At 38.6% G+C, this 27025-nt stretch overlaps 1 protein-coding gene across 3 annotated transcripts in view; it reads left to right on the top strand.

Annotated features, from left to right (window-relative positions):
* Positions 1-27025, top strand: part of arhgef39 (Rho guanine nucleotide exchange factor 39) — a 72775-nt gene that overhangs the window by 35976 nt on the left and 9774 nt on the right. For 2 of the 3 annotated variants that reach the window (XM_088072781.1, XM_088072780.1), the window contains exons 7-10: positions 1143-1223; positions 2678-2806; positions 15495-15724; positions 25376-25464. In XM_088072781.1, the coding sequence (XP_087928907.1) occupies positions 1143-1223; positions 2678-2806; positions 15495-15724; positions 25376-25464 (529 nt within the window). The remainder of the gene's footprint in view (positions 1-1142; positions 1224-2677; positions 2807-15494; positions 15725-25375; positions 25465-27025) is intronic. The other variant, XM_042511453.2, reaches the window with a different exon arrangement.

The raw sequence follows: 27025 nt of genomic DNA, 5'->3' as shown, positions 1-27025 counted from the left end.
AGCTGTCAGGATCTCTGTTGGATGTGATGTCTAAATAAGACAGACTCTGATTGGCTGTTAGTATTTCTATCATTCATTAAATCACTCTAGGATTGATCCGGACGATATCGTTTGCCACTTTCATTGTCATTATAGTTGTAGTGCGGGCTCTGCCTTCTACTGGAGTTGGAACCATTTCTAAAACTATCTTCTTATAGTTATAGTAACGGTCATACTTATCGTTCTTTGTGTGGACGGCCCTTAAAACCATAATTTTGATCATTTTAAGGTTTAAATACACCAAACTGTCATTAGAGAACTTGAGGCGAAGGAGGCTGACTGTTGTGTCGCCTTACATCGCCTGTGTTTTGGCCAAAAAGTTGCACACTGCAAAAAGTGCAGCCAACATCCATCTAGCGTGTATGTTCTGTGTCTGTGTGAGAGGAAATAACTCTTCATACCAGCAGGCAGTGTTAGTCTGTATTTATCATTCAAAAAGGGACCAACAGTACAGATTCAAGATGCTTGTCAGCACATAAACAACATAATCCAGTGTTCGAAGAGCAACGCATGTGTTATAGCCAATAATAGCACAAGCAATTGTTTTCAGTTTCAGTTACAGTTTCTGATAAAGAGCTCAATGACTAAAAAAAAAAAATCGTACCCAATATAACAAGTCTGTTTCGATCTCACGCCATCTTGACTTTAGTAATTTGTTTACTTTCCTTTTTCTCTCCAAATGTTGAGCTGGACTGCCAGTCAGAGTGATTTCTCTCACTGTTAGGCCACAAAAAGTTTTGCCTAGTGCAAACAGTGTAGGATAAACTGCAAAACCTAGAGCAACAAATGTTCCCTGATGGTACAACATTAACTGAATGTTGGCCTGGTGTGTCAGGGCTGCCGACATTAAACCGAAGTTATCTGATTTTTTTGCTACATTTAAAGAAGGGGGTTTTGTGGAAAACAAGTTGAACAAAGTAAGATATTGGAAAATCCATCAAATCAAACAACAAAATTTATTAATTTCAGTTGCCTTCCAAAGTACCCCATATAAGCAGGACAATAAATTAGTCGGTGTCTTTCAAAACTTACATATCCTTGGTAGAAAAAGATGCAGCATGGTTAATGTTTGGTTGGACAACTAATATGTTGTCTGGTTTTAGTTCCGTCTGCAGCCGTCTGTGCTCAACCATCAAAGATCATTTGTGATGAAGCGGCTCCACTCTGTGCACGGCTGTTTAAATGTGAGTGTTTCCAGTATGGCTCTAATTATTATGACCATGCTGAGGCATCCCGACACACACATTGATACACAACCCAGCCAGCCTGACCCACTCAGCACACCATCAGGCGCAGTAAGATATTTAAATTTGCACAGTCAAGTTAAGTTCTCTGCACTAATGAAATCAAGCAAAATCAGACTGCGGTGCTGAGTGAGCCCCAAAAAACAAGATTCCAACCGTTCACACGTGTACCTGTGTCGCATACGTTTGGACACTTTGATTTATTACCACATTTGGGCACATTTCTTATCAAGTAATAAAATGACAATATTGGGAACATAGTAAAAGTTTGGCAGGAATCTATTCATTTTGACCGTTTTGTTGTTTGTTTGTTTGTTTTTAGCAAGAATATCAGAACAAAACAGTTTTAAGACATAATCAAGACAAATGTTCACTGTTCCATCTCCTTCAAGCAAAAAGCACAACTCCAGTACACAGACTTACAACAACAAAAAAGACAAAAAAAAATAACACACACACACACACACACACACACACACACAGTGTGATTTGCCCTCACAGTATCAGTTTTTAACTTTTCTCTTTTTCTTTTTATGTTTTGCTTATTTTTACAGTAATTTTCTTTAACTTTTTATTAATTTCTTGGTAATTTTCCAGCTATTGCTTGTTATGTTGCTTGTCAACCTCTCCCCAAATATCAAGCCACTTTGCTCAAGCTTCAAAGGTTTGAACAGTTTAGAGGTAATTAAGTCAGCCATGAATATCTGTTTTTTGGCTAATTAAATAAATTAAGATAAATAACTAAAATTTAGACATGCACCAATTTATGGGCCAAATATAGATATGGAATATGTAACAGCTAACAGAGGATGGGTTTAGTTACATTATGATGCGTTTAAGCGCTATACAGTAAAAATGAGTATTGGGCGAAGGTAAATTATGACATTCTCATGATGTCTTCAAATGTAATCTTGTAAAATGTAGTTGGGTGAGAAACTTGAATAAATACAGCTTTTTTAATAATAATGTATGTTTTCTATGTTGTTCCACTTTAGAAGGTTTTAATATTTTTTTGCATTTTAAGTAGATCGTCCAACTTTTTAACTTGACCAAAAAGTTTATGTCGTTTATGTTAACATACACATTTGGACAACATTATACCTAACCTTAAGTAATTGATGTTGGTTCATTTTGTGACATTTAAAATGCCCTAAATACATTTGTATAATTGAATTTGTGCTCATTCAAGGATGGTGTAACGTAGGGCTGAATGACTAATGTAGATTCCTTTTTTTCCCCTGGCACAAAAGGGGGAATAAATAACAAAAACAAAATAAACAACAGCAATTGATTATCGAAAGTACTAAGAGATGGTATATTGTTGCTGAAAAAAGGTGTCATCAATGAATGTCCTCACATGTATGGTAATAGAGATGTCTGTGTGTTTCCTCCAGGGGCGGTGACGGCGGTGTGTGAGGTGTCCCAGCGTATACAGAACAATAGCCGCCGCCATGAGAACCACCTGCAGCTGTGCCGGGTGCAGAAACTGCTGAAGGGGCGAAAGACGAAGGTGTTGGCTGCAGGTTAGAGTCTCTGATCACATATTCCTTTCATCTCCCCCAAGAAGCACCTCCACCTCCTCTCCTCTCTACCTCTCTCTGCATCTATTGCTCCGCGTCCTCTGGGACACATCAGGGTGGAGAGGGAAGTGAGAGAAGTCGAGTTAAACTGAGGGGAAATTAGTTAGGATGGAGACATTCTGAAAGCACTCGGCTGGATTGCTTTAATCAATGGAATTTATTGGACTTCCTGCAGGAAACCCAAGTATTTTGCACATCACACTGAGCTTGCTTTATTAATAGAGCATCACTACTTAGGGATGTGTCGATTGTGAAATTCTGGGCAGATACAGATTTTTAAAACAACAACTTGGCCAAAAGCCTATACTGGCTTTTTTTTGTTGTCGTTGTTTTTGTGCTAAGTTTTTTTTAGTCATTTAACTGCTTTAAAAGCCTTTTTACTACACTATATTTAATATATCATGCTTTCTCTCGTACTGCCAGACGACTGCCTGTGTGGGCAGTGCATGACAGCTACCTCGCTGAACTGCTGCAGCTTGCACGCAGACAGTACTAACACTGACTTTCACTACTGTATTTCCACAATTAAAAGTCAATATTCAAAGTATTTATAAAGCTGTGCAAGCCACTGCATCGTCAACAACACAGCCATGACAATATTTCACAGTAAAAAGCCTTGTGTCAACAACTGAGCCTTAACTGTGAAATATAGCTGTTAAATGCGGCAGGTCTAAAAATTTGCTTTCACCCACCTCTTCAGCAGCTGCTCCTCTCATCCATCGATCTGATCTGATCAAATCAGGCCGCATCAACTAATCAATACTAATAGCTTCTTGGATTTTAGGATGTTCCAGGATTTTAGAACATTTCTAAAATGTAAGGATATTTCTCTGATTTAAGGATGTTTCTGGGATTTTAGTACATTTCTTGGATCTTGGGACATTTATTGAATTTTAGGATGTTTCTAGGGTTTGAGGACATTTCCAGGGTTTTATGACATTTCTCAGAATTTAGGAGGTTTCTTGGATTTTAGGACATTTTTTGGATTTTAGGTGGTTTTTCAGGATTGTAGGACATTAGGAGCATAGCTAGGACCTCTGCAGGATCCTTCATTGGCACTTTGCTAAACAATCTAGATTTTGATGCTGTTTTATGTAGTCTGGCACCTTATGGATACTAAAGGTACAAACAATTCTCCAGCATGAATCACTTTATTTTTATTGCAAATTAGAAAATGGTTGATGGGCCACACATTGATCTGATCTGATCAACTCAGACTGGAACGACGAAGTAATTATCCACCCAGCAAGTCAAACTTCACAAACTGCTGCTGAGAAGAAAAAAAAGAACTAATTGGAAGTTCTGCCTTTGCTTTGTTTACGGACCCGCAAAAAAACTGAAAAAAAATTACAGAGGGGACACAGAATAATACAAGGAGACACACAAATAAAAACCTCATGAAGTTTACCAACCCCAGCTACCACCCCCCATAGATTTAGATTCTGTGGGAAAACCTCGGCTGCTGCCTTCAGAGAATGTCATCCCTTCATCTTATTTGCCAATCGGCTGATGTCAGTCAACAAGGCGATTACAGCCAATACATCGGTACATTTTTATCACTGACTATAGTGTAATTTAGTGAATATGTTTTCCCCTTTATTCCCCCTTCCCTGTCGCTCATTTATTTCCCTCTTCCATTGATGCTTCTTCTCTACTTGTGGAACGGTGGCCCTTTTCTTCCTGACACTCCCCCTCCTGTTGTTTGTCTGGCCTCCTCGTTGCTCTGCTCACCCTGCCAATCTCCCCCAGGACCAATTAGAGCCCAGCCTCATCTTGCGGACCAGCAGATAAAAAGGAAGCCAAAGCGTGTTTGTGTGTGTGTTTGCCGGATACGAATGAATGCATGTGTGCATGAAGCCACGAGTGTGTGTTTTTTTGCTTGGATATGCAGACTTTTTTTTTTTTTTTAATGTGTGTATTTCCGGATGTGTTGGTGCAGGCTGGGAGCGAGCACTGAATAGCAGCTCATCTCTCTAATGCCGATGTGGGAAGTTTCAAAAGCTTCCTCTCATCCAAGTTCTCAGGCCCTCGCAACTCCGCCGGCTTCCTTTCCAGCTAATAAAGCTCCGGTCCCACCAGGCAGACTTCAGAGCAGCAGCAGCAGCAGCAGCACCACCCCGCCCCGCAACCCCACGCCGACCCATTCTCCTTCCTCCCCACCAACACCACCTCTAATGTGGGTAAAAGAAAAGCGCTCTGCCTTTTACAGATGAGAAGCGTTGGAGCCCCTCAAACATATTAAGTAGCTCTGTAGGAGATGAGGGGGGCGATTGTGAGACACAAAGCCTGAATCAATGGGACATCGATACAGCAGACAGTCAGCCCATTTCCCTGGGAGGCCACAGATTTGTGTCTGCCTGCCTGTTCCTTCAATTTAAAACAAAGACGTCTCACATTTTCTATCTTGTTTCACATTGATTTCTTCCAATTTACGTCCCTTTATGTTCCTGACTGTTGCACCTAATTGTGTTATGAATTTTTACGTGTATTTTTCCTCAGGTGTCTTGATGTCAGTCAGACTAGCCCATTAAATTAAGCCTTACTATACATTTAAGACTATGTTAGAGGGAAACAGAAATGATGAAATGTTTCCTTTGAAAACGAACGCTCCTCCTACACAGATTCATCGAATATTTTTTCTCCTTTTTAGTGCTAAAACATTTAGAGCAGGGACGCCCAATTTGCTTTGCTTTGGGGGCCACTTTTTCAGGAGGTGACAGGAGGCCAGGGGCCAGTCACAGCAGCCCCATATATGTTTCAGGACATTTCTTGGATTTTAGGAAATTCCTCAGATTTTAGGACAGTTCTAGGATTTTAGGACATTTCTCGAATTCATAACATTTCTAGGATTTTAGGATATTTCTCAAAATGTTAGGACATTTCTAGGATTGTAGGATGCTTCATCGATTTTCTGACATTTCTCAACTTTTAATATATTTTTTGGATTTTAGGACGTTTGTAGCACTTTAAGGCATTTCTTGAATTTTAGGACATTTCTAGGATTTTAGGACATTTCTCATATTTTAGGATTTTCTTGGAATTTAGGACTTTTCTGTGATTTAGAATATTTCTTGGCTTTTGGGACATTTGTTGGATTTTAGGATATTTCTCAAAGTTTTGGATGTTTCTAGGATTTTAGGACATTTCTCAAATTTTAGGATATATCTTGAATTTTAGGACATTTCTCAGTTTTGGAATGTTTTTAGGATTTTCGGACATATTTCAAATATATTTCTCAGATTTTAGTACATTTCTAGGATTTTAAGGTGCTTCAAGGATTTTAGGACATTCCTCAAATTTTAGAATATTTTTCAGATTCTAGGAAAATTCTAGGATTTTAGGATATTAGAGGCTAGGCCGGTACCTCTATTTGGGGGGTGTGGGGGAACCTCCAAAGACACTTTTTTTTTGATAAACAAGCTCTATTTTGATGCTGCTTGACTACGTATGTATACTAAAAGTACAGAAATAATTCCTAGAGTGAATATTTTTATGAATTAAAAAGTGGTTGTGGTTCCCCTCAGCTGTAACCCTATCAGGGGCCAGATTTGGCATGTGGGTTGTAAGTTGAGTATTAAGTTGAGAGTGAATTTATCCACAGAAAATAAACTGACAGCAAATTTACCCAATTAGCAATCATGTAAGTCATTTATCAAGCAAAAAAAACAATTCTTGTTGCTTTTCTCCATTTTACTATCATTAATTTACAATTAATGCGCTTGGTTTTCAGACTGTTGATCAGATAAAACAGGTATTTTACAAGGACTCATTGTAGGCTTTGTGAAGTTGTAACAGGTCCTTTACAGTTTCACAATGTTCTGACATGTTATAGATTAAACAGTTAATCAGATAACCACATCTCAGGGTGTGTAACTCTATCTCTCAGACAGTTCGATACATATCTACAAACACAGTCCACAATCCCATACAGAAACCATGCAGATAGATTTATAACAATATGAGATGGTGTAATGTGATTCAACCGGATCTGATATTGATTTTAGCTCAGATTTCATATTATTACTTGTTCATGAGTTGTGCTTTAGGTTTTGTTTACTAAATGGAAAAGGATACATTCATATTATCTGGATTTTTTTTAATCCACATAATGAATCAGAAATAAAGATTCAGTACTTTAACTGCCACAAGTGCACATCGTTCTCTTAAGTAACAGTAGCAAATTGTGTTTCCACCAGCATACTTTATGATACAGCATTTCTTAACATAGGCACTACATTCTATATATTTGCTAAAGGGCAGTAGAAATTGTTGGCATTGTGAGGTTCTGAAAACCATTTCATGAACGATAGAAATACTATATGAATGCTAAACAACTAGTTCAGTGTTTTATGTAAAAACCATTGCTGTGTAAATGGCTTGGTCTTGGTCTTGACACACTCTGGTCTTGCTCATGACTTGTTACATTGTTTACATTTGGTCCAGTTGGTTTTGGTTTCACACTGCAGTTAATGTGAACGGACTAATGGACTTTACATGACATACATACTTCATATCGTCATCAACTACATGGGTTGCAAGTCTCTATACTTTACATTTACTTCTTGTTTTTTAATTCAACGCCTGTGTTATCAAGTTAGAGTATGCAGACTGCCTGAGAAACGGTGGCTCGCCAATGTTTTACCCATGCCGCGAACATTTGTCAGCAGCAATAGACAGTGAATATTGTGTGTTGATAATTATATTGACTCTATACCACCTTTTACTGCAGTTTAAAAGTCTCTCTGTCACAGAGATGATGAAATACTCCAACTTCCCTGCTTCCCTTTCAAAATAAAGGCGCTCTAACAACGTCTGTTGGCAGAAACCCATCAGTCACTGACACATCGTATTTAATTTTGAAACATTTATAGGACCATGTTTTCGGCAATGCAGGAGATGCACGACTTCATAGCTGTGTCTAATTTGTGCTAATAAATGTGGAATTACAGAACTCAGTGACGTTGCAACAACGCTGCATGTGTGAACACCACAAGCATGAAACATGCTGCAGCCCAGCGAGGCTGCCATCAAGCACTGCTGCGTAGAACACACCTCCTTTTGTTGGACCAATGTTCGGCTGTTTGGTCTGGACCATGATCCAGGGGAGGTTCCACACCTGTCATTTTGGTTTGGATCAACCTGAAAATTCCGAAAGTCCAGACCAAATGAGAAAGCACCCCTAGTCTTGATTTAAGTGGTCTTGACTACAAACCTGTATGGAACTGAACACAGATGCTCCTTCGGGGATGATACAGCAGGAATTACAAGAGATGTTATTGCATCACATAACTGTGAGATCGTGGACTATCACCTCCCAGAAATCCCTCATACGTGGCTGCTCCCACGTATAAGTGGCTCACCTTTCTATTATGGCTCCATAACTCACCTTCGTGGCCTTTGATTGGAAATAATGACGGCTTGTGCGGTGGCTGCAATAGAAATAAAGCTTCTAATGTTTCAACATCCATCACCATGCTTCTTGGAGTGTTATCACCAGAGGAGAAGTCTCAGAACATCACTCAGTGGAAACACATTCATCTTGCAGTTTTGTTTTATCATCATTTTGTTTAACCTTTCAAAAATATCACTTAAGTGTTGTGCAAATCTTGAAGGAAATCCCCCTGCTGATAATGCAAAATAATTATTAGTTTTTAGTTTTTAGTTATTAGTTGTTACAGCTGTAGTCTGAAGTCTTTCTCTATACTCCCGAGTTCACCTGTTAGCTCTTATTACCAACCTCCTAAATGTTTCCACTAGACCTGGTGTCTGGCCTACAGTAAAACGACTCAGGTGTTGTGCGGTCATGATGTGAAAGGAGCCTGTTGACTCTCCAAACCCACCAATGCCAAAGCCGACCTTCACTCTGCCACAGCAGCTGCCCTCTGCCTCTGTTATTCCTCTGGCCTCGGACACATCAGGGGGAACAGGACCCTTTGTAGATCAATCTTTATTTCCTGCCCCACCTTCCTCAGCCCCCCCACCTCGTCCAGCCCAAAAGACTTTGTAGTAGAGCAGAGGTGCTCTTTGACAAGGGAGGCTGAAAGGCCTGGACACGGAGAGGAGTGCTCGGCACTTCCTGCTCTTTGAACCTGCTGCTGCCTCAAAGCACCGTGGATGGTCAGATGTAGGCAGGGGGTCTGAAGAGAACCTGGTCCACAAAGAGACTACACACAGCATAATCCAACCTCTCTGACTCTGTCAACTTTGTCTGACAGGGGTGTGATGGGAGATATCTGATCAAAGTTTTAAGGATAGAAAAACTAGAGTTTGCTTTCCAAAGTAGCAAGAAGTTAGTTTACATTTTTTCATGAAATTATGCCGTAAGAACATGATTTTTTATATTTTAATTTCAACAGATATTAGGTGTCAAGCATTAAACCTTTGAAACTTGGCCAAATTGGTTTGATGTCTTTTGAAAACATGGTTATAAAAGACACTGAGCAAGGAAAAATATCTAGGGGAAAAAAGAAAAATGTAAGGGAAAAACTGTATTTACAATGATTATAGTTACAAGAAATCTGACCAAATTTGATGGTTTGATTTATTTATTTATTTATTTTTAAACATAAGAGTAAGAGACGACCCACAAACTGGACGAAATTAGGGAAAGGTGACATGAAAAATTTTAAAGAAGACAGAAAGGAAGAGAAAACATTCAAAGTAAAACAAAAAAAATCCAAAAAAGGGAAAAATTTCCCAAAGGCTATATATATTATTATTGTTATTATTACTATTTATTAACCAATTCATACATTTTTTTTGCTAAAATCGGGTAATTGTCTTGTAACTTGTAACTTCTTCCTGTGTTTTTGAAAGTCCATCAATCCATCCATCCATTTTCTACCTCTTATCCGGGGTCGGGTCACGGGGCAGCAGCCTAAGCAGGGAAGCCCAGACTCCCCTCTCCACAGCCACTTCTTCCAGCTCTTCCTGGGGGATCCCGAGGCGTTCCCAGGCCAGCTGTGAGACGTCTCTCCAGTGTGTCCTGGGTCTTCCCCGTTGTCTCCTACTGGTGGGAATGAGCTTCTCACACTATCTCTAAGGGAGAGCCCATCCACCCTACAGAGGAAGCTCATTTCGGCCGCTTGTACCCGCGATCTTGCTCTTTCGGTCACTACCCAAAGCTCGTGACCATAGGTGAGGGTAGGAACGAAGATCGACCGGTAAATCAAGAGCTTTGCCTTTCGGCTCAGCTCCCTCTTCACCACGACAGATCGGTACAGACTCCACATTACTGCAGACGCTGCACCGATCCGCCTGTCAATCTCCCGCTTCATCCTTCCCTCACTCGTGAACAAGACCCCAAGGTACTTAAACTCCTCCACTTGGGGCAGGATCTCCTCCCCCATCTGGAGAGGGCACTCCACCCTTTTCTGGCTGAGAACCATGGCCTCAGATTTGGAGGTGCTGATTCTCATACCGGCCACTTCACGCTCAGCCGCAAACCTGTTTTTGAAAGTTATAAAGCTAATTTAAACAGGTTTCAAAAGGTTAACACACTCAGTCATGGCCCATGTTATTACACCCAGATATATTTTGAGTCGTGAAAGGAACAGAGGGAGATCACAGAGTGTCTGTTGAACCACTTTACTTGATGTCTGGAAATACATCAGTTTCAGCACGCTGGACACAGGCAGCATTCTGATGCTTGAGCAAACGTGACACATTACTGCCCATGCATGAACTAAATGTGATAACATATATAACAAATGACTAAAAAAAGTTGTTTTTATAAAAGTTACCAACTGTAGCTTTAAAGCATTATATTCAACTTTTGGAATCCTCCTCTCTCTGTAGCTATAGACAGACAATAGGCCTGTCCAGTAACAAATGTCCCTTACCACAAAAAGAAAAGCCCCAGGCCTGTTGGGTCATTGTGAAAGAGCTGAGGGTTCCAGCTGGGAATCTGTTTCATGTGGTAGCTCCCGTCTGCCGTTGTCTTTTATTTAACACGTCCTGAACTTAGCACTGAGATGACAGGTCTGACAGAGTGCTTATTGTAAAATGACTTCTTGCTCTGTGTCTTTAAAGGGTTGTATGAGGCTAAGGCAGGGTTTTATTTATATAATATTTAACAGAACTATCACAACCAACTGCTCCAATCTCCGCACAACACCTGAGAGAGTCATGGCGTGTTTCTCGAGTGTTCCGTTTGAGACCCATGGCATTTTAAAAGCAATTTGACCCCCGCCTGGCCCCCGCCACTTAATCTCAGTGGGCTTGTCTGTAGCTGAAAATGTCCTCTCTGAGCCCCAGAGGCACAGCTCCGGCCACTCAGGCTAGCTGCAATCACAGGCTACAGGCTGGGGCAATTACAAAAACACCCCGGACCCAGGATGAATTTCATCTTATCTATCCAAATGTCAGCCTCTTGCTTATTAGCTATCATCATACTGCTGCCAATCATGGTGAAAGAGATGACAGCTTTCCTCCGCGGCCACTCCCTGACATGCCTACCTCCCACTGAGTCCTCCTTAGATTATCTTTTCATCCTCACTTATCTTTTCAGTTCAGCATGGCTTTAGTTAGTCTCATTATTTTTGATTATTCTGTGTAATTCTGCTGGAATTTAATGCTGAGGAGGCTGTGATTAATGTCACTTTTACACTGACATAGTGATGTAGGTTAAATCTGCATTGGCCATGTTTATAAGGAAATGATTACATTATGTTTTGGCTGTTCATTTACACGACAACGCTGTTTTGTGTGCTTGAAAATGGGTTCCAGAGTGCAAACTTGTGAGAATGCCACCATTTTCATTGTCATGTAAATTGGCAATACAAAGATCCCTCTGATGATGGGAACTTTTTTGCACATGCACATTATGGTCTCAGTCAACAGCCATGCTCAAGTAGGCGGACAACGACTCCCGAGGGCTGTTTGTGATGCTCACCCTCCTTAATTTATCAGCGCTACTCCAAGTGTAGATTTACCACACCATCACTTTGATGAGCGGAGGCGCATCACTTACATGCACCAACTCCACCTTTACGCCGACCAAGGTACAAATACATACACATACAAATGTTGGTGCATTAGCCATCTTTGTATGTTCACATCTTATCGCTCTGTAGAAGGATATGTGTGTCTCTCTAGATGTATGCATGCACGTTTGTTTCATCATAAAATCACACCGCCATCTACTGGCTTGGCATGTATACTAGAATATTTTTAGTCGTTTTTGCAGAAAACAGAAATACAGAAAATGATACTGTTTTCTGTGGATGGTTTCCACGTAAACGTGCCCTATGTTTGTGGTTCAGTGGCAGTTTACCAAATCACAATTCAGGACTGAATTAGCATCCATGGTTCAATTTTAAATATGTGCTAGTGCCTCATCTAAGATAAAGAAAATTAAAGCTGCAAGCAGCGACGAACGGGCCGTTGTACCTGCGTGCACATCAAGAGTCGCATGATGTATGCAGAGAGTTTGGACCCTGGATTGAGCTATTTCACCTGTTGTACCACTTCATTTGGCCACTAGCTGACACTGAGAACATACTAATTGTAGTTTATCTTATCATTTGTAGACCAAACCATATACATTTCATATAAATCCTATTGTGTTGCCAGTAGATAGTGCAGTGAGACAGGTAATTGACGTGTCTACATCACACGTAAAATTTAGGGCCAACTGGTTGATGTAAAGTGATGTTACAACCATTTACTGTTTGATTTGATTTATTTCAAACATGTAAAAAAGGACATAGAGAAATTATTATACAAAAGCACACATAAAAAGTAATATTCACAGACAAAAAACATAAAACAAAGGAAATGGTCAAATACATGATGACCTGGTTTACATATTCAAAAAGGAGTGAGAAGAAGTAAAAACTTATTTAATCCCACCCCTTCTCCATAAATCATTGAATTTGAATTGACGAAGGTCTTAAGGCTTTTCTTATCAAATTTGAGCTGAATGTCATCTTCCTGTAAGGAGGTGCACATCAAAGTAAAAAACATGTCATTTAGTGTTGCAAGGAGGTGGCGTTATGACTACAACCCCTGGCAAAAATTATGGAATCACCAGTCTTGGAGGATGTTTACTCAGTTGTTTGATTTTGTAGGAAAAAAAGCAGATCACAGACATGCCACAAAACTAAAGTCATTTAAAATGGCAACTTTCTGGCTTTAAGAAACACTAAAAGAAATCAAGAAAAAATTGTGGTAGTCAATAGCAGAGGGAAAAAAATATGGAATCACTCAATTCTGAGGAAAAAATTATGGAATCATGAAAAAAGCAAAAAAAAAAAAAAAAACAACAAAACACTACAACACACCACTAGTACTTTGTTGCACCACCTCTGGCTTTTATAACATCTCCCCAGTGCCTTTACCTGACATTGCAGCCCCATATCATCAATGATTGTGGAAATTTGCACGTTTTCTTCAGGCAGTGCTCTTCATAAATTTTATTGGAATGGCACCAAACAAAGGTTTCAGCATCATCACCTCGCCCAATGCAGATTCACAATTCATCACCAATGAATATGACTTTTATCCAGTCACCCACAGTCCACTGTTGCCTTTTCTTAGCCATTGTAACCTTTTTTTCTGTTTAGGTGTTAATGATGGCTTTTGTTTAGCTTTACTGTATGTAAATCCCATTTCTTTTAGGCGGTTTCTCACAGACGTTGACTCCAGTTTCCACCTATTTATTCCTCATTTGTTTTGCTTGAGCAGTTTTCAAGACATATTGCTTTAAGTTTTCTGTCTTAACGCTTTGATGTCTTCCTTGGTCTACCAGTATGCTTGCCTTTTACGGCCTTCCCATGTTGTTTGTACTTGGTCCGGATTTTAGACACAGCTGACCAACATCTTTTGCAACATTCTGTGATGAGTTACTTTTTTTAAGAAGTTTGATAATCCTCTCCTTTGTTTCAGTTGATATCACTCGTGTTGGAGCCATGATTCATGTCAATCCACTTGGTGTGACAGCTCTCCAAGGTGTGAGCAGACTAATGCAGACTAATGAGCAGATTTAATTTGATGCGGGTTATTTTTGGAAATGGAAATTTACAGGGTGATTCCATAATTTTTTCCTCAGAATTGAGTGATTCCATATTTTGTAGCCTCTGCTTGGTCTAAAAAAGCAATTGTTATTGACTACCACAATTTTTTTTCTTGATTTCTTTTTGTGTTTCTTAATGCCAGAAAGTTGCCATTTTAAATGACTGTAGTTTTGTGGCATGTCTGTGATCTGCTTTTTTTCTATAAAATAAACAACTGAATGAACAGCCTCCAAGACTGGTGATTCCATAATTTTTGCCAGGGGTTGTATAAGTCATGACTGTGCTGTTCTACTCCACTGCTGGCAACTACTGCTAACTATAAGGTGGAATGTTTTTTGTCTTGAAAATGGCAACAGCCGAGGTCACAGGCGTTATATCTTCAGATTGTCCGCACGTATGTCCGGTCTGTTCTTGAAAACCCAACATTTCAAGAACTCCTTAAGGGAATTTCTTCAAATGTGACACAAACATTAACATTGACTCAAGGATGAAGTAGTTAGAGGTTTGTGGTCATAGATCAAAGGTGAAAGTCACTGTGACCTCATCTGTCTCATTCTTGTGAATGCAATTGCTCAAGAACGCCTTCAGGGAATTTCTTAAACTTTGGCAAAAACGTTCAAGTGGACTCAAGGATAAACTGATCAGCTTTTGATGGTCAAAGGTCAAGGTCACCTTGACGTTGCATTTATCTCATTCTTGTGAACGCAGTATCTCAAGAAAACCTTGAGGGAATTTCTTCAGATTTGACACAAACATTCACTTGGACTCAACTATGTGTTTATTAGAATTTGATGTTCAAAGGTCAAGGTCACTGTGACCTTGCATCTACAAAGTAAATGAGCTGTGATTTTGATTTATTTTTTCATCTTACTATTACTATTACCATCACCATTTTAACTGTTTGTTAGAGGCCTTTTTTATGGGGTCAGTTTAAAAAATATGATTTGATTTCTGTTATTATAGCCCCAAGAACATAAAAATGCAAAAAAAGAAATTCCCACTGCTTTGTTTCTTAGTGAGGCCCTTAAAGGGTTAAGTGTGCCGGTATGTAGAAAAATCTGTTATTTATTTAAGTGATTTAGCTGAATGCTGAAGTAAAATCATTTTTATTTCCACAGTGCTGTTTTTGCTTCAGCTTCTGCAGCTGTCGCACAGTGAGGAGCAAAAACTGTTTCCCCTCACAGAAGAAGTTGAAATGAGTCAGAACAGGGTTAATGAATGTCACAGAGCAGTGACAAAATATGTGGTGAAAAGCCTTTCAGCACGCTAGAATCTCTGTGGTTCAGCTGTGATAGTGAGTAAAATAAAAAACATTCTTTTTATAAAGCGAAATGTCTGTATTCCCCACCAACAAACTACCTGAAAAGATTTGATGAGGAATTTTTAGGGATTAAGATTCTGTGAGTGGCATCTCATTTGACGAAATGCTGTTGAACTCCATCCATGGAAACTTTAAATGAACACAACAGCAGCATCAGTCTGGGTGTCAGCAGTGAGATGTGTCGCAGGTCTCCCAGTGCATGCTGGGAGCGCCACCACCTTCTTTTTTTTAACCCAGACAAGCAGCTTAGGATAATAATTGTCTCTGTTTCTGTCTGTTCCTCCTCCTCTCACAGGGAGGTGGTACATCCGTGAGGGCTGGCTGAAAGTGGTTCCTCCTAAAGGTGCGGAAGCTAAGCCCAAGATGTTCTTCCTGTTCTCTGACATGCTGCTGCAGGCCAAACGCTGCAGCCCGCTGCAGTACACTAACAGAGACAAATTCGCCGGCCAGCACGCCTACCCCCTGCAGGACTGCACTGTGGAGAAGGTGTTTGGCCACACCAGGAGCCAGGGAGGCCTGCTCAGCGTGAGTATTGTTAATGTGATTGTTCAGTTTTTACAACTGTAGGTCAAGGAATATCTGGAATATTTTATCAGATAGTGTTCACTGTTCAGCCCAGTTTAAGTGAGAAACTGACAACCAAAGATACCAAAGGTATGGAAGAAAAAAAATTATAAATGGACTAACAACTTTTTAAAAGTATTCGAAAAAACACATTAGAGGACAGACCTATACATAAGGAAAAGAGCATGAAACATTTCATTCTACTTTATTCATTATAGTATGCTTCATCGAAGTATCAGCTGAACTTTACACTATATTAAAGCACAGAGTGAGGAGTATTTTTCCTGCACCTCTTTCTATTTCAGTCACTCATAACATGTTCAGTGTACATGTGCTCTGTATGTATTTTTATTAAAAATTAGACTTGAATAATCTCAGCCTATGAAGTATTTACTTTAGAATATATATTGTAACTTGTGTCCCTTCTAGGCAGGGAATTGGTCTTCTTCTCTCCAATAATAAATATTAAATTAAAAAAAAAAAAAAGATCAGCAGTAAAATCTCCTAGTTCTTGTTAATAACATTGAAAGCACATACAAAGGATTGTATATATGTGTCTTTTACTACATTTCACTGGAACTGAGTCTTGTTGCATACGGAAGAAATTATTAATTGGGTGATTGACTGGTTTGTAGATATTTCACTTTCTTTCACAGGATGCATGTTTTTATTTTCAACAGTCAGATTACCATCAAGGCTGCAAAGATTATTTTGTAGTTGATTAATTTATAGATTAATTTCTTGTTTTCTCAATTAGTCAATTAGTTGTTTGGTCTATAAAATGGTAAAAAAAAAAAAAAGTGGATCAGTGTTTTCCAAAGCCCAAGATGACATCCTCAAATATCTTGTCTTTTCCACAACCCCAAAATATTCACTTTACTTTCACAGAGGAGTTGAGAAACCAGAAAATATTCACATTTAAGAAGCTGGCAATCACAGAGCACCCTTATCTGCTAGGAACAAGCTATTGTCTTGTGGGAACAAGTGATTTTATTGTTGGGATAAGTCATATTATTGTGGAAACAATTTATTATATTGTGGGAACAACTTATTTAATGGTTAGACAAAATTATTGTATTAATAAAACAATTTATTATATTGTGGGAATAAGGTATTAGTGGTGGGAACAACTTATTATATTGTGGAGTGGAGTTATTTTTCTATCAGAACCAAATTATTATCTTGTGGGAACAAGTTATTATTCTTTGAAAACAATTAAGTTTCTTGTGGGAACAAGTTATTATTTTGTGGGAACAACTTATTTCCTTTGAGAACATGTTATTTTGTTGTGGTAATAGGTTGTTATCTTTTGGAAGATTTCTTTTTCTTTTTTACTTTACTCAAAGGGATTAATAGATTGACACATAATTAATCATGAGTAATCATTGCAGCCCTATTTACTGTATTGACGGTCACTGAGCTTTCAGTTTTTTTGTATATATCATGCACATATACTTCCAATAGGAGGGCCATTTACTGCAGTTGACACAGGATGTGTATTTTACTGTTTAACTGCAGAAAAAATGGGAAAAGTTGAATGTTAAAAAGAAACGAGAGTTTGTCGGGCAGCAGGTGGAGGAGACATCTGTTCATTGATTTAAATACACACATGAGTGAGTCCTTAGCACAGGCATTATTTAATTTCCACTTTTGATGTATGTTGCTTTAATTTGTCTTACTTATGGCCCTGACGGTTGCTGTTGTCGAATCTGCCAAACGCAGGTTCCCTGAACCTTTTCCAGCCACACTGAATGAAAACGTCATTTAGTTCTGCTTGTCAGTGGAGACTTGCGTTCCCTCGCCTCCTCTTCTCCCTAATCACTTCAAGCCCTTGTTGAAGTAGCCCCAAAAGTTGAACTTTTAATGCGTCTCTCCTCTCAGTCTGATCCGTCTCCCAGGTCTCAGTACAGCTGCTGGCTGACAAATTGTGTCTAAATGATGTAGCTGCTGTCATGAAACATTCAAAGGAATGAGTCGCGCGTCATTGACTGAGTAACGAAAGCGTTTATGCAGCGAGCGTTTAGTGCCAATGCTGCATGGTATCAATATTCATTTCAGCAGATTCGCTCTTGCTCAAAGACCTCTTTATGTTGTGCTGCTAATGTGCTTCCTTGAGTTGCACAGCGGCTTTGTGGACGTTTGATTACTTCACTGTCGTCTCACACTGCTGTCTGTCCAACATGGTAGCAGCATTTCATAAGTTCTGACATTAAGGCTCCATTTCCACAGGACCAGTTATATACAAGAGGGCCGAGACAGCTAGTGACCTAATGAAACTAGACAGAAAAAAACATATGGCAATTTTTTTTAGTTGATTAAGTAATAAGACATCAATGCCAATGAGAAAAATGTTTTATAGTAATAATAATAATACACCTTATTTGTATCGCACCTTTCATACAAGAAATGCAGCCCAATGTGCTTTCAACAAAGAAATTACTTTCACCAAGTTCTTCACATAAAAAGACATAGATGACATAAAGACATAATAAAACCTGCATGTAAAAATAAAATAAGATCAGAATAGAATGCGTAGAATGCATCTTCACATACATAAAACCCTCTTGATAATACCAGTAAAGTACTATAAAAATAAGGATAAAAATAAAATGCAAAGAATGCATAACATAAGATGGAAAATAAAACCCAATGAGATAATATGAATAAAAATAAAGCTAAGAATAGTGTATAAAATGCATTAAATTAAGGAAAATACAGCATTTTAATGAGGTGCAGCACTGTGAAAGTGCAAAGCAGAATGCCGTTAAAACAGAGCTAGTTAAAGGCTAAAGTGAAGAAATAGGTTTTCAGTTTTCTTTTAAAATATTTAGTAAGGCAGCTTCTCTCGTATCTATAGTCAGTGTGTTCCAGAGCTTTAACTGACAAATGCTGTATCCCCAATTTTCTTTTGGCTGTTTTTGGGAACCTCCAATAAAGCAGCTGCAGATGATCGCAGTGTTCATGAAGGCGAGTAAAGAACAAGAGAGTTAGCAATGTAACTTGGTCCATTAAGGGCTTTGATTTTTAGAAGAAGTATTAAAGGACTTAAAATCAGTTCTAAATGATACAGGAAGCTAAAACTGACCTGATGTTTCTCCCCTCTTGGTTCTGGTTCTGGTCGGTAAGCCAGTAAAAAGTGTGTTACAGTAATCAAATTAGATTGAAATCATGAATAGAACAGAATAGAATATCTTTATTGTCATTGTACAGCTGAATACAAGGTAATTCAGTTGCACTGCCTGAGCAGGGCTCAAATAGAATAAAAGGGCAATAAAACAGAATAAAATAAATAGTAAAAATAAAATACATAAATATTGGAAGTTATATCTCATATGTATACCCATACACACACACATACCAGTTCAAATGTATACATATGTACACATTTACATATGTATACATAAATACATATACAGTATCTGTGTATACATTAAATTTTACATAGAGTATTGCATTTGTCTACATGTGGTGATGTTTTGGATGAAAAATGAAAAAATCACTAGCTTCACAGTCACTGCTGTTAACAGTGTGCGCTTAAGCAATCTGGTGGATTAAGAAATGGATGCCGTAGTATTTCAAAAACAGTTGAGGTAATAGATTTCATTTTCAACTGAAAGAAAAACATTTGACATTCCGTCATTTTCTCTCTTTTCTCATTTTTTTTTAGGTTAGAGGTCATTATGGCAAATAGACAGGGAACAATTAAGGACTATGAAAGAAAATGGAATACATAAAGGCCATGTTTAGATGACTGATGATGATGATGACATTTTTGTCTGTTTTGTTTTTAGATAATAGTGTCTTTTTCTCTTTTTTTTTGAAACTCATTTTGTGGCATCTATTTGCGATGTGTTGTTCATTTGGTGCGTCTCGTGTGCATTGCTTTAATTTCATAAATATAATTTGAAAAAGGAGAAATGAATGATATCAAACTGAGAAGTGTAGCACATTTTAGAAAATAGCTGCAATGATTAATCAATTAACTGGTTAGTTGTCAACTTTTAAATTAACCACCAACTAATTTCATAATCCATTATTTCGTTTGAGTACATTTTAAAGAAAAAAAGTCTAAATTCTCTGATTCCAGCTTCTTAAAAGTGAATGTTTTCTGGTTTCTGTATTCTCATATCTAATGCTAAAGATTCATCCATTCATATGAACTCAAATACTGTGCTTTCTGGCTCTCTCGTATTGTTAATTTTTGATATAATTATTCTTCTGTCCTCTGCTACTAACCAAGAAAAGAAAAGTCATTGTTTGCCCTCAATGTCAATATCTAGTATGGTATCAAATTTCAATATTTTTAAGGTATTGTATCAAAGGTAGAAGTCCCACTATTGTGACAACACTACCTCTGTGAGTGTAAACTGATTGTCTTCGGTATATGGACAAAATAAGACATCTGAGGACATCATATTTGTCTTTGAGATAATTTAGAGACTAAACAACTTTATTCAAGGGAATAACGGACCAACTAATGGATCATTTAAAAAAAATGTTTAGTTGCATTCTATTCCAGAAGCAGTTTTTTAAATAAAAAATCATTTAGTTCATCAAATGTCAAAACAAAAAAGAGAGTCCACCACAACAACCTTAGGTGACACTGACAAATGTTACGCTGTATTTGCTTGATAACTATGATATTTATCAAGTTATCAAGATTGTTTTCAATTAATTTTCTGTGTTTTGACAGAATAGTTAACTTGTTTCAAGTCTGAACACTCCGGGATACACTAAATGTTTAAATATCAAATAATTAACTCATTGTTGCCACTATAAATTGTAAAATGGATTTAATTTTTTAAAAAGTCTTGTTTTCTCATAAGAATAAAACAAACAAAACAGATAAATTCAATCACAAGCCCTCGCTATATTTCACTTCTCTAATGTCATTCCACTTTGCAATAAATCCAGCAATATAAACTATTTTTTCTACAAAACTCTTTTAAATTAAATTTCTTTAGATGTATAGACATAAGCAGCTCTACCAGAAATTATGCAGATTTAAATTCAGGCTGCAACTTACAGTTATTTTTGTGATGCCTCCATCTGGAATTTTTACAATTCACAAATAACTGTTTGGTCTGTGAAACAAATTTATTTTTCTGTAGCTGTCGACATAATGTCACTCAAATATGCATCTATGTATGTGTATGTTTGCCAGCCAGCTGAAATTATGTTTGAATAGAGTTTGAACATGTCTTGTTTAACCCTTTGAAACCTGGAGTGACATCACTTGATGCTTCCAGACACCGTTTACAAGTACTGAATCATTTGAATTCTGAGCGAATTGGTGCATTTTTTGTCAGAAACATGAGATAAAAATGCAAGAGCAACTTGTTAAGGGCTCTTCCACAAATGGCAAGAAATTAGTTGACTTAGAAAAATGTTTTTCAAAAGCTTGGGAAAAAATCTCTAGGGAAAAAAGAAAAAAAGGCAGGGGAAAAACAATATTTGTAAAGATCATAATTAGTTATTTAAAATTATTTTACTAAGTTATTATAATTTTTTCGCACTTTTTCCATGTCATTTCGCCATTGTCAATCTTTCTTTTTCTCTTGTATTGTCTTTAAACAAATTTTCCAGATAATTATCTTGTACTTAACATGATTTTTTTAGCCAATTTTTTGGTTATTTTTTAGTTCATAGCTAATTGCCTTCCTCCCATGGTTTTAAAAGAAATCAAGCCAATTTGCTCAAGCTTCAAAGGGTAAAAAAAAGGTTCCTTAAAACTTAATGGAAAAATTTTGAAAATTTGTCCGTTAAAATGCATGTGATTTTACCTGCTAATTAGTCATTAGGATCCACTGAAGTCACACAATTTCGCAAGGGACAAAGATTTATTTTATCAACAGTTTGTGTAAAATACAGAATGATTATCAATTGTGAGGATGTGAAGCATAAAATAAAGATGAAAGGGTGAATTCAGGTAACGTGCAGTATGTGTGTGTGTGTGTGTGTGTGTGTGTGTGTGTGTGTGTGTGTGTGTGTGTGTGTGTGTGTGTGTGTGTGTGTGTGTGTGTGTGTGTGTGTATTGCGGCGTGATGCTGATGGTGACGTTTCATCGTGCCCAGGCTTATGTGACTTCATTTGTTGAAGGCAGTGTGAATTAAAAGCATCCTTCAAGGGACTAATGAAAAGGCTGCAGATGGGGAGATTAGTCAGAGCTGTATTATTTGGAGTGTGTGTGTGTGTGTGTGTGTGTGTGTGTGTGTGTGTGTGTGTGTGTGTGTGTGTGTGTGTGTGTGTGTGTGTGTGTGTGTGTGTGTGTGTGGAGTCGGGGACTGTAGTGACGGCTGCCTGCTGTAACAGAATCTCTCAGTTGCTGGATCAGATTAGGCTGCAGATCCATCTCTTCCGGCCCTCCAGTAAATACATCTTCCTCAAGCCTGTCGCCGCTCTCCGCCAGCCCGCGCCGCGCGTTATCTAATGGCAGAAATGGCATTTCATTAGCCTCTTATCCCACCGAGGCCCAAATGCATACTCAATAGCATTACATGTAATTTCTCATAAGGACACATTATTGATCCCGGGCCCCTACCTGAGCTCAAGGAAAAGGGCTGTCAGCACTCCAGGGCCCTCCTCATCCAGGGCCATGAAGAATTAAAGCCAAATTAAATTTGACAGCTGTAAATGCCATGGCAATCTATATGCAAAGTTTAGGTGGATAAAAAATAGCTTTTATTAAATTTTTTTTTTTTTCCCCTTGGTCACACATGTTTGTTGAGAGCTTTTATTTGCCCCAGCGTATTTTCTCCTCATCGCCTCCTCTCCCTCCATCTGTCGACCTTCCTTACTCTCTCCTCGCGCTCCCGTCTGCAGTCTTCCTCGCGCTAATATCCCCTCACCGCTTGAATATTTTCCCACATCCCTGACAGATTCTCTTTGATGTATAAATAATCAAGCTAAATTATGTGCGGCGATGAGGCTCCGTGCTCCGCCGTTCTTATTATACAAAGTAATTTCTACCTAAGAGGGTCAGATTTCCTGACAAATCCCTAATTACCGCATTGCAATAGAAGTGGAATCTATTTGTGCATAAATCAACCGCCGTCCCCCAAGTGGCGAGTGCCTAATACCGTGCGGCACTCAATTCGGCCCCACTCACTGAACTCTGTAATTAGATAATACTTTTGATGATGGTACATTTGAAATCTTAATCTATTTAATGTATAATGAGAGACACCCCTTCCTCCCCCCTCAGTTTAAAAACATCATTATGTTTGATGCACTCGTCTGTGCCAAGTTCTGTCCAAACACATGGAAATAATCAATATGTCACTTCTCAAAAAGCTGGCTTCCTGTGTTGAGGCCACAGGTAAATGTGAGAGGTCATTTAATATTGTGGAGGCCTAATTTTGATCCCCTGTAATAGCTTTGGCCGTGTAATTACGGCACTCTAAAAGCCCCTTTTGTTTGGGCTCAGACGACTCCTTTTTTTGCTTTGTTTGACAATCTGAGGCTGGTTTTTAGCGACGTGAATGAGAGAGTTGGTAATGACTGTTGGCTCAAAGGAAAAGGACGCTGTCAGTGTCTGAACCTGAGCAGAAGACATGTCTCTGTCCAGCTGCCTACACAACACAATTGAGTGTTTCTTGTTAATGAAACAGATTCTGTTACTTTACAAGACTTTGCTTGCATTCTCGGCTTTCCTTACTTTCAAATTTCAGTGTTTTAGGGCAATGGATGTCAGTGGGGTGCAGTTGTAGCTTTGCTGTATGAGGAGCCAGCAAAGAGACGTTTTTTCTTGATTTGGCCTGCCCTCTACTGTTTTTACAATGTTACTGCAGTTTGAGCTGTGCTATGGTCTCTGATACAAGGTACAAGGTAGATTTATTAGTCATTTTTTAAACATAGTTAAGAAAAATGACATTAAAATTTGTCCTTGATGCTGCTACACCTTTAGAGTTGAAGGATGAATCATTAAAATCAGCAGCTTCAATGAAAATTCAAATTCTAGGGCCTGTTGCTGCTGATGCCATCATTAAATTCCTGCAGTGCATTTTTTGAATTTTCATCAGAGTCTTGCGTCCTGTCAGCTCTGAACAAGGTCCACCCATCCAGTGTAACAGCTTGATCTGGGATGTTAACCATATCTCTGTGAAGACGTGTGCAAAGCAGTCTCTAATTTCCCCTTGCTAAGTGAGTCTCAGTCACAAATCATCCACTTTATTCTCCTGCAATCAGACATTTGCCAGAAGAAGGCTTGACAGAGGAACAGCTCTTGGTCCAAGTCGGGTCAGCCTCGCCCTGATGCCGGTTCTCGTCCCTCTCTTCATCTTGCGCTTTCAGTTTTGTTTCTCCCCTCTAGTCTGACTGGCTGCTGGGCATATGCCACTGATGGGGACCCTCTCATGGTCTGCTGCATTCAGTCCAAACCCCACAAAACTTTCCCTGATGTTGATAAGTGCCTCTTTGTTGTAGAAAAGTTGTGTTTCAGCAGAAGGGGCAATGGTGTCGAAAAAAATAGAAAAATATAGCAAAAACATAGCAAGGATTTGGACGCTACTGGCTGCTGCATCTTGATACGCTGCCATCGTCATATATATATATGTATATATATACTAATAAATAATAATAATAATAATAATAATAATAATAAACAATCAAACTAGTCAAGACTCTTTGTAGTCCGTCATTGAGAGAAATTACTCTGACTGCCAGTCCAGCTCAACAAAGGAGAAAAAAAGGAAAGTAAACAAATAACTAAAGTCAAGATGGTGTGAGATCAAAACAAACTAATTATTGTAGGTAAGACTTTTTTTTTAGTCACTGACCTCTTAATCAGATACTGTTAACAATTGTTGGCTATAACACATTCTTTGTTCTTTCGCATTTGATTGTGTTGTTAATGTGCTAACTGGCTAACTAGCATCTTGAATCTGTACTGTTGGTCCTCTGGTTCCCTTTTTCAATGACAAATACAGACTATCACCGCCTGCTGGTGTGGAGAGGTCTTTCCACTCACACAGACACAGAGCATACGTGCTAGGCGACTGTTTGCTGCACTTTTTGTAGTTATGCAACTTTTTGACCAAGACATGGGTGATGTGAGTCAGCCTTCTTTGCTGCTATTTCTCTGATGACAGTTTGGTGTATTTAGGCCTGTAAATGAATAAAATGCTGGTTTAAAGGGCCATCCACACAGAGAAGAATGACTACAACTATAAATATAAGAAGATAACTTTAAAAATCATTCCAACTTAAGTGGATGAAGGAGTCCACACTACAACTATGACAGCGAAAGTGACAAACAAAATCATTTGGATCACTCCTCATGCAATTTCATGAACAACAGAAATATTGATAGAAAAATCAGCTGAACTAAAGAAACGCTCACATTTAAACAGCCATGCACAGAGTGGAGCCTCTTCATCACAAATGATCTTTGGTTGAGCACAGCTCATCAACATCCATTATTGTGGTATGAGTAGTGCATGCTCTGCACTGCTGTGTACAGAAAATTATCCTTCATCAGTTACAACACACATTATTATGGTTATAGTTATGGTTAGTGGTCGACAGATTATCGGCCTGGCCAATTATTGAAGCCAATATTTGGCATTTTGCTGATTACTAACCCTTACTCTTCTTTATCTCCTCTTTCTCCAGTTAACTTTTCCCAAAGCCAAACTCCTGCTGATGTCCTGCAACCAGGAGGATCTCAATGACTGGTACCAAAGTCTGAGTACTGCAATCAGGTATGTAGCTGCTACACACATACACACATGTTTTTGTCAGAACCCAATTCAAGCCCAAGAGAGTAGTAACGTTCTTGAAGCACTGTGTTTGTCCCTGTAACAGTATTTGTTGTTACCACGGTTACAGCTTATGTGTGTACCATTATTACGCACATGGCACCTTACAAATGATCGTCAAATGCAATTTTATCTAAGGTTATAAATAAATGATAATAAATAATAGTATAATAATAGTATTGGCATATGTCAAGTCCTCAACAACATAAACTCTTCTTAAACTATAACCATTGTTAACTGAACTATTCCCATAATCCAACCATCGTCGTATATTTAGAGTTATCATAGAGGAAGCGGATAGCATCCACAAGGCTTGTCATTTAAAATATGTGCCAATGTACAAAAACCTATATCTAAATATTGGAGATTCTGACTAATATATACTTATATACACTGCTTATTACAAACCTGTAAATAAACTATTATTTATCTTATACAAAAATTATGAAATTATAACCAAAAGTATTTATAATATATACATATATACATACACATGCAAACATATACATCCATACACACGCACATTCTAATAGATACTTGTACCTGGCAAAATGGCCTACTCCACCTTTGAGAATGACCTATGCCCCATTAAACTACATTTACACAGATTATGGTCTATTCTAATAGATATTTTACCTGACAGAATGACTAACTCCACCTATTAGAATGACCTACTCCCCATTTAACTACATTATACAGGTTTTCTCTGGAAAAACAAAGGTAATAGGTGTGAATATGGAGGCGGACCGTGTCATACCAAATTATGATCTGTTGCACTAGCATTAGCATGCTAATTAGCTGGCGAAATTAGCATTGTTTGAAAGCCCCTAAATGGCTATGTTTCAAACACAGGCAAAACACAACAAGCCTCGATTAGCACACAATACGCCAACGTCGAGAGAAATGGCTGTTTTCAGACCACAAACTGGCACTTACCGTTGTCTTCAGCCACGCACGCCAGGAGCGTCTTTGTCCACACACATGCAGCTGCACACTTCCTGTTTACACAGGAAGCTGTCATGTGGTGGGCGGGCAGGAAACAATAGGTGACCAGTTGGAAGATTCCACATTCCAAATTCTCACCTATCAGGTCACTTCCAAATTGTATACTAATAGACGAGAAGTTGGAATTCCAAATCATGCCCTTCCAAATTCCAATTTTGATACTAATAGGCGAGAATCTGGAATTCCATAACACCCCCTTCCAAATTGGAATTTGTACGGTAATAGGCGAGAATTTGGAATAGTCAAGATTCTGGAAGGTGCCCTAACTCTAACCCGCTCATAGGCGAGAATTTGGAAATTTGGAATAGTCGAGAGTCTGGAAGCTGCCCCAAGTCTAAATCTCAAGCCCAGGGGGTTGGGGGGTTGGGCCCCCTCGCCCTGCCCCGCAATAATAAGGACGGGTCACGTACCGTTCATAAAACCTTCATTTGCTCACAACAAGTCAACAACACAGGTCTCTCTTGGACCTTGTGCCTATCAAAACCAAAAGACATAGGCG

This window comes from Plectropomus leopardus, chromosome 22 (assembly GCF_026936395.1).
Source record: "Plectropomus leopardus strain MGB_pleo_1.0 chromosome 22, ASM2693639v1, whole genome shotgun sequence".
NCBI lineage: Eukaryota > Metazoa > Chordata > Actinopteri > Perciformes > Serranidae > Plectropomus > Plectropomus leopardus.
This window is presented reverse-complemented; position numbering and strand designations above follow the sequence as displayed.